The sequence below is a fragment of the Neophocaena asiaeorientalis genome, unplaced genomic scaffold (assembly GCF_003031525.2).
Source record: "Neophocaena asiaeorientalis asiaeorientalis breed wild unplaced genomic scaffold, Neophocaena_asiaeorientalis_V1.1 scaffold96, whole genome shotgun sequence".
NCBI lineage: Eukaryota > Metazoa > Chordata > Mammalia > Artiodactyla > Phocoenidae > Neophocaena > Neophocaena asiaeorientalis.
The window spans coordinates 601,147-613,293 of NW_020175831.1; the positions used below are offsets into that span (position 1 = coordinate 601,147).

General features: G+C 39.0%; 1 protein-coding gene across 3 annotated transcripts in view; it reads left to right on the forward strand.

Annotated features, from left to right (window-relative positions):
- Positions 1 to 8,510, forward strand: part of ITGA6 (integrin subunit alpha 6) — a 76,477-nt gene extending 67,967 nt beyond the window's left edge. Inside the window, exons 24-26 of one of the 3 annotated variants that reach the window (XM_024732865.1) lie at positions 674 to 799; positions 3,921 to 4,050; positions 6,244 to 6,381. In XM_024732865.1, coding sequence (XP_024588633.1) covers positions 674 to 799; positions 3,921 to 4,028 — 234 coding nt within the window. In that variant the 3' untranslated portion in view covers positions 4,029 to 4,050; positions 6,244 to 6,381. Of the gene's footprint in view, positions 1 to 673; positions 800 to 3,920; positions 4,051 to 6,243 lie in introns of all 3 variants that reach the window. The other 2 variants (XM_024732863.1, XM_024732864.1) reach the window with 2 other exon arrangements.
- Positions 8,511 to 12,147: the final 3,637 nt, after the last annotated feature.

A 12,147-nucleotide genomic window follows, 5' to 3' on the forward strand; every position in this document is an offset into this window, starting at 1 on the left:
TGATGGTTCATTATACAATTTTCTCTACTTTTGTTGATTACAAAAATTTTAAAAACATAAGTTAGCAAAGAAATAATTACTTTGTCAAAACACAATCCAGGACTCCCCTGGTGGCGCAGTGGTTAAGAATCCATCTGCAAATGCAGGGGACACGGGTTCGAGCCCTGGTGCGGGAAGATCCCACATGCCACGGAGCAGCTAAGCCCGTGCACCACAACTACTGAGCCTACGCTCTAGAGCCACGAGCCACAACTACCGAGCCCGTGAGCCACAACTACTGAAGCCCACATGCCTAGAGCCTGTGCTCCAAAACAAGAGAAGCCACCACAATGAGAAGCCCGTGCACCGAAATGAAGAGGAGCCCCCGCTTGATGCAACTAGAGAAAGTCCACACGCAGCAACGAAGACCCAACACATAAATAAAAATAAATAAATTTATTTAAAAAAACCCCACAATCCAGCATTTTCCAGGTTCTGGGAAAAGATCTCGAAGAAACGTCTCTTAAAGCAGTATTCCGTTACTAAAGGAAAGGATCTCACATCAAAAAGACATCTCACCTGTCCATAGGCTACATTGACCAAAATGTGTCTGGAAGCAGAATTTGTAATATAAACTCATGGTTTAATTCTCGCCTCAGTTTATAATGATATTGCTTTCTTTTATGCCCCATAGGTTCGTGTGACTGTGTTTCCCTCAAAGACTGTAGCTCAATATTCAGGAGTACCTTGGTGGATCATCCTAGTGGCTATTCTTGCTGGGATTTTGATGCTTGCCCTATTAGTATTTTTACTATGGAAGGTAAGTCATATCTGGCACTTGAGTTTTGTGATACAAACTTTATTTCAGGTTTTTTAAAAAGTAAATTAACACTGATAGTATATTTTTTTCATTGCTTCCTTTTCCCAACATTTTACTGTGAAACTTTTCCAGCATACAGCAAACTTGAGAATTATACAATGAACATCTGAATATCTATCTAACATTTTGTATTTAAAGGTATATAGTATTTGTACATTATTAGGAGCTTCTTAAGTGTGTAAATTTTGGTGTTTTTCACATATAATTTAGCACGTTTGGCAAATAACAATTTAAAAAATCTTACCACTATGACCTTTTCTTCATCTAAGATCAAATTCTGAATCTAAGCCAAATTGTTGGGTATCACGTTAATCAGAATCTGTATCCCGGTTAATTTCAACTTCCGTAAAGAAATGTTCATGGCAGCAGTTGGGGCTTGTTACAGTTGCAGCTAGATTAGGAGTAGGAAAGCATGAAATTAATGAATCCCAGAGTAGTTTTCATAGCCTATATCAAACATAAGGAAGATCCGTGTTTCATATAATGTTCTTCATTAGCATTTGGTCCTGCAAATGTAATGTAGTATCTTCCGCCTGCTTTCTACCAGTAAATAGTCTACGTTACAAAAAATGTATGAGATGTTGCATACTTTTGTTGCCAGAGATTATGACCTATAGATTTTGGATTATTCTCAGTGAGTAATGGAGGTTCACAGACCTTTATCAACCTTTGTCAACAATCACAACTTGTAAAAAAAAAAAAACCTCAGTTTGTAATGACTTATTCAGCAGCACAACTTGACATGATGTGAAAAGAGGCTCTTTATGGTCTTTATCCTTTACTCATTAGTCTCACTGCAGAAATACTAACGTTTTGATTACTGTGACATTATGTATGCAGTGTGTTACTTTTCTAAAATGCCAAAAATTCTGGGTTTCCAAACACGTCTGGTCGAGAGGTTAACAGATTATGAAACTCCACCGACAATATCTAGGATCAGACTATCCTTATCTTTTCCTTGGATCCAAGAGTATAATGGACAGGGCTCAGGATATTCTCACTTTCAAATATTGGGCATCTCTTTTTCACTTTATTTTTTCAAGTAACTTCCTCTTGCCAAGATAATTTTCTGAGATAATTTTCCTGTGTCCTCCAGTTGTGTGATTGAAGCTTGGTATCTGCTCATGCCAAGACCCATCCTCCCATGGGATGTTAGCCAGTCCTACCTCTGATGTTCACTTCAGGTAGTAGGTTTGTCTGATGAGCACAGCCAGCCAATATAGGAGATGCTTTGGAAATTATTTTGATATCAAAAACTGAGTGCAAGGTTTGATATTTGAGGATGGCCTTCTGCTCTCCAGAAGAGGTCACAAAAACAATCTTTTTCAGAGCAGATCTTATTGGCAGTCTCTAACGAGGGTAAGTTGAGAGTTAAGAAACCCAAGCTATATTATCTTGGACAAATCATTTCACCTCCCTGGGGCACTGGTTTGCCTTAGCTGCTTAGTAAGTGGGTTGGACTAGATGATCTCTCTCTCCTTTTTTTTATGTTCTAAAGTATCCGGACTCACAAGTGAACTCTAAAGTAATCAGACAACTTCTACAACAACCCCCCCATGAAAATCATTTTTATTACTTTATGCTTTTCTTTCTGAAACTGCACTGTTTGCTTTTATGTGCTAAAATAATAGACTTTGAGGACCAGAGAGGACTCTGGTTCACTGGCCTTTAAATTGAGTTTTGCACATCCACGTAGGTGCCAAGACGAAGCTGTGCAGGTGGGGCTAGGGGCAGTATCCCCACTTCAACCAGAGCCGTTGTGACTTTATCTGCTTTGAACATAGGGATTCTGCATAGGGTTTTGTTTGAGGGTATAAGAGAAAAGTCCTCCAGCCTGGTCCAGTCATCTTCATTTTGTAAACAAAGATGCTCACGCCCATGGATGTTAAGAATGTTGCCAAGTTAGAGGCATAACAAGGACTCTTGGTTTGTGGTTCATTCCTTTTCCCACGATATTTACTAGCACGTGTTACTGAAAGTTGGCTGGGTGTGCTCACTGTATAATAAATTAAATGTCAGAAATAAATATCCAGATCAACAGCCTGGATCAACGCTGCACAGTAAAACTTTCTGTAATAATGGAGATGTTCTGAAGCTGCACCGTCCATTATGGTAATCACTGGTCACATGTGGCTGTTGAGCACGTGGAATATGGCTAGTGCAACGGAGGTATTGACTTTTAAATTTAATTTCAATCTGAATAGCCTCACGTGGTTAGTAGCTACCACACTGTACAAAGCAGATCAAGATTTGTACTTCGTGAGCTGCCAGGCTAGGCTGCAGAATTTTCCAGGAGGTCAGAAATTGTTCAATCAAGTTATATATCAAAGGGCAGTTCCATGGCCTTATGAACGAGATAAAAGTAAGTAGAAAAAGTTCTCCACGGTTGAATGAGGAAATTATAGTAGAAAGTGGGATTATACCTTTATACTCATTTAGAGTGACCTAACGTGAGGAGCACAGATTCCTACCACTTAAGTGTTTGTTACGTGGTGGTTCAGAATTTGGGAAAATGACAACTGTCGTTGTTTCGTGACAGTGTATTTGAATTTATATTGTGATTTACCCCCACCAAGGCCCCCAAGCAAATGGCATTTATCCCATAAAATTCACTACGAAGGGCAGAAAAATATTCACAGAATCTATTTTATTTGGATTTGTGCTAAGCCTTAGAGAACTTACTCTTTAAAAGATGTCAATCTTTTGCCTATTTTTAAACTCAGGATTCCCTGCAAGAAGAAACCACCCAAAGCTGTAATCAGATGTGTATATCTTTTCCCTTTTAGGATGATTTTGGTCCTTAGGATTTGTTACAAATAGAAAAATCAATCGGCTAATGTCATCCATATAAATATTTGACCAGAGACCCATGGTAATAGAGTGGGGTTAATTGCTGTCACCATGTAGTATAGCGCAGGGGCTGGGCCCTTTTGGTTGATGCATAGTGGTCTCTTTGTAAACAAGCTGTAAGTAGAAAACAGGTTAAAATCTGAGATTTTCTTTTGTTTAGCTTTTATACACAAAACTGTTAACACTGACTAAATACCTTGCTTCCTTATAGTGTGGTTTCTTCAAGAGAAATAAGAAAGATCATTATGATGCCACATATCACAAGGCTGAGATCCATGCTCAGCCGTCTGATAAAGAGAGGCTTACTTCTGATGCATAGTATTGATCTACTTCTGTAATTGGTAATTGATCAATGTTTTTTAATTGCTAGCTGTGGGACCCGCTATGGTTGTGGTGGCTAACTTTAAAAGCAACAGCTTGCTGTGTGTGTCCCATTAACAGATGTTTCCAAATGTCCACACTGGCTTGCCTTGCTTGGATTTATTTCATTTATTTCACTTGAAAGCTTACAGTTTTTAAAAAAATGCACAAAGAATCTTTCATTGCAGGTGAGTAATTTTGTGTTGTTGTTGTTGTTATTAAACATTACCCACAGCAATGAAGAAAACGGCAACCTATGTACACAGAAAAGGAGGCTTTAAGACCTCCACAGTAGCCCAGTTTGCCATGTGTTGTTAATCCAGTATGTAGCATCTCACTTGGAATTTCAAAGATGCATAAGAAATCATCCCAGATTTCTTGTCCATTTTGGAATTTCCCACAGATAGAAGCTTGTGTTGACTGCCTCATTAACCTATTGCATGTTGGAAACATTGTGTTTCTCTTGAAGAGAAGCCTTTCTCACTGTCATCTTTTTGATCTCCTTGCTATGAAGTGATGGGGGAAGGCTTGGAATGCTTTTATTGTTGCTCAGAAATTGTTTTATGCTAGCTAAGCATGCAGCTTCCTTTCCCTGCATATCTACCATGGGTCAAAGACCATTGCAACAAACTCTTAACTATTGGCGTGATGGACATTATGGTCAACTTCAGAAGACGATTCTTTGCCACATGGCCTTCAATATACAAAATTCTAATATAAAAATGCTCTGGACAGTTCATTTCAGAACGTTGTAATGGAGTTTGACCTTGTTCCTTGTTCCTAGAGATTTTTTTTCAACCTTGGGTCTCAGTTGATTTTAAGTTTGTATTTGGCTTTTCTTATTTGTAAATCCACGGAAATGGGAATGGCAGAGATTCCTTTTTCTATTTCTGTGGGCATGAGAGGGTAGAATTACCCCTATAATCCCTTTCCATGGCACTGTCACGATGAATCCCAACTCCATTTCAGTTTTATGGATCACCCTTGATTTCTTCTTTGTTTAAATGGGGAAGAGCCACATACTGCAACAGATAGTTGTTTTGGCTTTTTTGCAGAAAATAGAAAAGGCCTTAGAACAAAACTTCTTGGTCCATTTTTCCCATTGACTCAGTGATAACTTCGTACATAATTTCATTTTGTCCCATGCCATTTTTATAACTTAACATCATTCAAAACAAATGTTCTGTTCCTGTTGATGTCACATAGTTAAACACATTAACCAACCATTCTAAGTATCTTCCTCATCCACCTTTTATCTGCATTTTTAAATTAAAAACACATCTTTTTAAAAGACACATATATATTTTATTCACTTAAAAAATTCAATCTGATTTTTAAATTTCCAGATATGTTCTCAATAAAAATCTACTTTGGATCAGATTGAATATTTTTTTAAAGATCAATAAAATATATATTCGTTAATAATTTAAATGTAAATGTTGTCTTTTTGCCAAAAAAAAAAAAGAAAGAAATTAGGGGATGCTCTGAAATTCAGTCAAGTGATAGTTTCCTCAAATTCCTCGCAGTACATAAATGATTTCATTGCAGGACACAGTTACTACATGATTTATTAATGAAACAGCTTAGTTTTGAAGCTTTGTTTGGAAATCCAGGCAGTATAAATAAATTACCTTCTAGCTATTGAGAGATAAGTACTGGAGCCTTGGAGGAGAGATTTCTTAAATTGACCCACTTCAAGTAGTAATTTATAAAATATTTGTGACCTGATTTCCATTTTGTTAGTGGAAGAGGGCATGAAATAATCTTTGGTGTATGGCCTTGGGAAAAAAATGTGTTCTTGAAACATGATGTTCTAATAATCTGAAAATTAGATCTTTTACGTACAGTATTATGATTATAAAAAACGGAAGCACTGTTTCATAAGCTCTTCAACTGTTAGAGGCAACTAACATTGTTGTAAGATGGAAGGACAAGATGGAAAAAGGGACTTTTCTTCCAGTTTTACAGCTGTTCTCTTCCGTTTATCCCCACCGGCTGTTATCATTTCTTTTTGACCTATTGGTTCCTTCTTAAAAGAAAACCATGTGTTTTATTCTTCGTCCAAGTCCAAAGTTAGGCATAGGTGAACAGAAAGCTTAGACATTGCCATCTAGTGGACTTGCTCTTGTTGGAATTATTTAATTTGTTTCTGTGTCTTTCTCCCCTGCCTCCAGTGTGGATTCTTTAAACGCTCTAGGTACGACGATAGTGTTCCCCGATACCATGCTGTAAGGATCCGGAAGGAGGAGCGAGAGATCCAAGATGAAAAATATAATGATAACCTTGAAAAAAAACAGTGGATCACAAGGTGGAATGAAAATGAAAGCTACTCCTAGGGGGGCCAAAAAAGCTTCACAGTACCCAAACTGCTTTTTGTTTTCCCCAACCCAGAAATTCAAATGGATTGAAAAGCCTGTTCAATACCTGAATACAGATTTCAGACAGACTACACACAGTACAAGCCTACAGTTTTAACTGTGGACATTGTTATGTAGCCTGAGGCTCCTGTTTTGCACAGCCAATTTGAAGGCTGTTGGAATGGATTTTTCTTTAAACTGCCTTAATTTAATGTTCCGGGTTGCCTTTGTTTTTGGTGTGACTGACTTACCTGTGCTGGGGAAGGACCTGCCACATCCTCTTGATGGTACAGCTGGAAGAAGCCACCACAACCACTGCACCAACAGAGTGACCGTCCTGACCTCGGCACCACCTCTGCAAACGTTCTTCTCGCAGGACCAGAGAACCTGCAAGTCAACTGTCCTGTGTTACAAGACTATGCCGTCAGGGTAGCTGGGTTCAGTTTAAAGTGCTCCCATAAATTAAGTGTGCAATAGAAGGTGATGCTGCCATCCTGCCATCTTTTTCCATTTCCTAGATGTGTGAATACCTGCTCACACCAAATACACAGAGGTTTAATTCCCCTCTCACTAAAACACACAGGCATAACAGATTTGAATGCTAGTTACACTTATTTGTAGATGGTATTTATTTTTCTTTTTTACAAACCATTTTGTTATTGACTAACAGGCCAAAGATTCTCCAGTTTACCCTTCAGGTTGGATTAAGCAATCAGAATTAGAACACGAGAGGTCGTTGGTTGGACCTAAATTATTGACTGCCTAAAGAAAACAGTAATTCTGTATAAATGTATCAGAGTTGTTATACTTTACAGATAAGTTTAAGTTATTAAAACATCTCCCTTCATGGCAGCCCTAACCCCCTCCCTCCAGACCCAAAACATTTAAGAAATAGGATTTAACTGTAAGATGTTTAATTCTTAAAGACAGCAGATATTTTTTAGTTTAGAGCCCTGTGTGATATTTCTGAATTTCATGCTATAACTTTCAGGAACTCTTGGAAATGATGGGATTGTTTGTTGGACTTTAGTGCAGTTCAGTCACTGCTGAAAATACTGTATATTCAGGACTTGAAAGAAACGGTGAGTACCTAGGGTGGACCCAAACCGATCCAGCGTAAGACTACTGAATACTTGATACCAAAAGTTAGTGCATTGTGGCTTTGACATTTTTAAATGTTACTGGAAGCATTTAATCAGTGAGTTGATGTTCTGTTTTTTTGCTTTGTTTCCTCTCCTGTCTGCATCCCCAAAAGACTTTGACTACTCTAAAAAAGAACTTTAAATTGTTTAATTTTAAAGATGAAGGGGAGGGAGGAGGAAGATATTATTATATAATACATTCAATAGAGATTGAATAGATATGAAAACTAAATTTTAAAAAAATCACTGTACTTCAAAATGTTAAGTTATATGGGGCGCAACAGCAAACAGGTGCTAATTTGTTTGGCTATAGTTAAGCAGCATCTCAGAATCTTTTAAAAGAACAAAATACAGCTACGTGTGCCATTGTTGCTTTGGAGTTTTAATTTTTTTTTTTCCTTTCAGAAATGTTATGCCCTTAAGATACTAGTTGTACTTTGGAATTTTCAAAACAAAAATAGTTATATAAGTGATACTGTGTTTACAAAGATTTCTCTAAAACAGGTCATAACAGTGTTTAAAATCTCAGTTTCTTGCTTAGGTAACTTGCAACCTTGTGCACTGGCGTATAGGTTGCTCAGAAGCTGGTATTTTGAAAGTGTTTATAGACCTTTGTTATAAAAATGAATGTCCTAAAAGGTGGGGGCGGGGGGTACAAGGGTGGTTCAACAACAAAAGAAGCAAGAATGTAGTGGTGTTTAAATTTATAGTTGTTAAAAATGTCATCTCAAGTCAAGTCACTGGTCTGTTTGCATTTGATACATTTTTATACTAACTAGTATTGTGAAATTATTTCATGATTAGAAAAATACCTGTGGATATTTGTATAAAAGTGTGAAATAAATTTTTTTATGAAAGTGTTCATTGCTTAGTAACACCGCATTGTATATGTGAAATTATAAATAATGTGAATTGCCTTTCTTTTTATTTCATCAAACTAAACTGTAAAGTTTTTCGTGTTTTTATTTATATGGGACACTAAGAATAATCTCACATCAGCCAAAGATATTAGCGCCCCCCCCAAAATGCAATGTAAATGTGATGGATGGGGTTTTTTCCCCCCCTTTTGGCTCTACTGTTCAGTTGAGGATATTTTCAAAAGAAAATGATCTTAAAGGTGGTTTGTTCAAGATACCTACAAATTGGGAGATGTCTGTATGTGTTGATTCATTTGCTTCAAAGGCTTACGATGCATCATTTAGCAATGATACCATGGCATGAAGCGAAAAGTTCTTATGGCTAAGTTGCTTTCTTCTTAGAACACACTTTGGATGTGAGAGCAGGCCAGCTGTGACACGACTCATCATACTGGTCACCAAGGACTGATTTGGCAGAATTGACAGGTCAGAAAATATTTTCTTCACCAATGGATTTCGTTTAAATTTAAGCAATTTTATGAAACTTCTCTAGCTGGATTATCACAATTTAATAAATATAAGGTATGTATATAGCGCCCAGATAATATAGCATGCCCTGGCCTGAATAAATTTCCAATCTAAAATGTATTATATGTCCAGGCTCTTAGGTAATAGTTTTCCATTGTACTTGGTGTAACGTGTTAAGTCTTAGCTTTCTTAGTTCTTGGAAGATCAGACAGATGTTATCACCCAAAGAAATGAGTGATTGGCACTCCTTAATGATTGGCCAGTGGCTGTGACCCTTTATTAGCCACAGTCCTATGGGTGTACCCAGTTTAAATCACTGCAATAATGTATAATCAACATAACTGTTAAGAGTGTCAGTAACTGTGGTTTGGCTAGGGCTATGGCATAAATGCTCTTGGCTGGAGGTCATTGGCAGTGCTTTATATGACTCCTGTGATTCTATTCGCTTCTCCCCCTCTCATAAAATACAGGGATGCCTAGGAGTGATAGTGGTATTATTACAGGGGATCCTTGGACCCGTCTGCAAACACTGACGTGTCATTGCCACAACCTCGCAGTGCGTCATGCACAGTCATGGCTTATGTTATGCCCTTGTGGTTCAGAATATTCTAGAATGTGGGGTAGATGTCGGTGGGGAATGCTTTCAGTTGTCCAGACCAGGGAAGTAAGGATAAGTTCTAGCCTTCTACCCTAAATGAAAACATCTTAATAAGCTCACCTCTAGTACCCTAGCCCACAGAAGGATAATGTGGGAAGACAGCCTGGGACTGATGGACTGTGTTGTTTTAAAGGAGGAAAGAGTGGAATGCTGTAGGTGACTGGCTTCCACATAAGTACATCCCCAGAGCTGAGAAAACAGGAATGTGGAAGGGTTGTTTGATCAGCTTGGATAGCATGAAGTAAATGATTAAAGGCAGTTCCTCGAGACCAAAGGATGGGTGGTCCATCCTTTGGTTGGACTTCCGTGGTCCAACCACGTGCACTGAGCTTCAAAGAGTTGGAGAAAATGAACTGAAGAATGATTTCAGAAGAGTGGCTATTGCAGAGAAGCTAGTGGGCATCTGTTCCTCCACTAGTTCCCGATTGTGGTCAAATGGCGAGTAACAGTTTTCTCTCTCTTGTACCTTAAAAAACAGGTTTTGCTGACTCTGACCCAGCTGTTACGTTGTGAGAGTGCTGTGTGCTAGTGGCTGAGGCCAGGTCTGCAGAGGTGTCACCAACAGACCCATCTAGGAGGGAAGTGTTATAAAGGGATTCCTGGTTAAATCCTCTATGGGTAAGTGAACTGTAAAACACAAGTCAGAGTGAGGAAACTTGTCCAGCACAGTGCAAGCCACAAAGGGAAAAGCTAACCAGGTAATGGTCGATGGCTATACTGGTATGAAGGAAAACAAGTGCGATTTTTGTAGCAGTCAGCAAAGCTTAAGTGCCTCAGTCTCTTTGCCTTGACCCTGGAGCCATCTCTCTGTCAGGCTGCCTGTGCCGGGGTCATGGAAATAAGCAGAGACATATCGTATTAGCAGAGGTTAGACAATATTTCTCACACACTATTCATCCTTCGAGAACATCCCCAAGAAATCTCAAACTACAGGGACAGAGTGTGCTTCTTTTACTATCTCGAAGCCTAGCAGGTAAGTATTCAGTTCAACAATAACCAGTAGATAGATTTAAGTGAGATTTAAGATTCTGTTATTGTCACTGTAACAGATCCTGTGATTGTAATATGGAGATGGTTAGGTGTGGTCTCATCATTTTTTTCCCAGTTAGAAATAAAATTTCTAGCATGGTACTAGGCTCTGGGGATACACATACAAATAAGACATGGGCTCTGACCTTTTATTGGAAGCTCATCTAAAATAACAGATGGTACTGACGAACACAGGTAAATTTACATAAGTAGCAGATTAAAAATCTTGCATCAAGGTATGAACGGTTGACACATAAGGTCAGTACCTGGTCCTGCATGGGTAGAACTTGCCTCCAGAACAAACCCCATTCCTGGAAAATTGGAAGTAGTCATTCTCAATCTGGGCTGCCTATTTGAATTCCTAAGAAACATTTTTTAAAAGTCCCAGTGCCCAGACCTCATGTTAGACTGACTTTATCAGAATCTCTGAGGGTGGGACCCCAGGCATTAGTGCTATTTAAGGCTCCCCAGGTGACACAAAGTGTAGCTCAGGTTGAGAGCTGCTATAGAGGTCGTTGGACGGCCTGAATATTTACGGCAAGGGGTCCGCCCTCTATGTGGAAATGCCTTATCTCTGTGTGTGATGCTTCCAAGTAATGAGAGCTTGGAAGCTAGAGGCATATTTGCCATAAAGTAGGAGGTGATTGAACAAGAGTGAGGTTGCAGTCAGACTGCCAGGGTATGAATTAGCTTCCCCTCTTAGAAATATAACCCCGGTGAGTGACTGACCGACCTGTCTGTGCCCCAGTTTCTCCATTTGTAAAGTAAGATTGATATTAGTACCTATCTCGTGGATTTTTATAAGGAATAAATGAGATGATCAGAAAGTGCTCAATAAATGTTAGATTTTTTTTTTTTTTTTGCGGTACGCGGGCCTCTCACTGTTGTGGCCTCTTCCGTTGCGGAGCACAGGCTCCAGACGCGCAGGCTCAGCTGCCATGGCTCACGGGCCCAGCCGCTCCGCGGCATGTGGGATCTTCCCGGACCGGGGCACGAACCCGCGTCCCCCGCATCGGCAGGCGGCCTCTCAACCACTGCGCCACCAGGGAAGCCCAAATGTTAGCTATTTTTATAATCACACTTGTTACGTAGATTCATAAAATGTTAAAATAGGAAGGAAGCATGGAAATCTAGTTCTACTTCCTCATTTTACAGATGGGGAAACATAGTTTTAACTGTCACTGACCTTTCGTTTCCTCACTCTTCAAGGTCTATCATACCCTGTGATTTACCTGTTACAGCTATAATCTGCAAGTCCAAGTACCCGTAACTAACTAAAAAATACTGGGAGCCTAACTCTTAAACTGCTTACCAACATAGGTCATTTTGTACAAGAGTGACCTTACTTCTGTGTTCAGTTGTTTCAAGCCCTTAATACAATGACCAGAATGCGGGTTGGGGTGGGAGCACGCACACAAAGTCAGTCTGTAGGCATCTTGAAATTGCTATGTACTGATTCTTCTTGATTTTTTTTTTTTTTTTTTTTTTTTTTTAAAAGGAAAAAGGG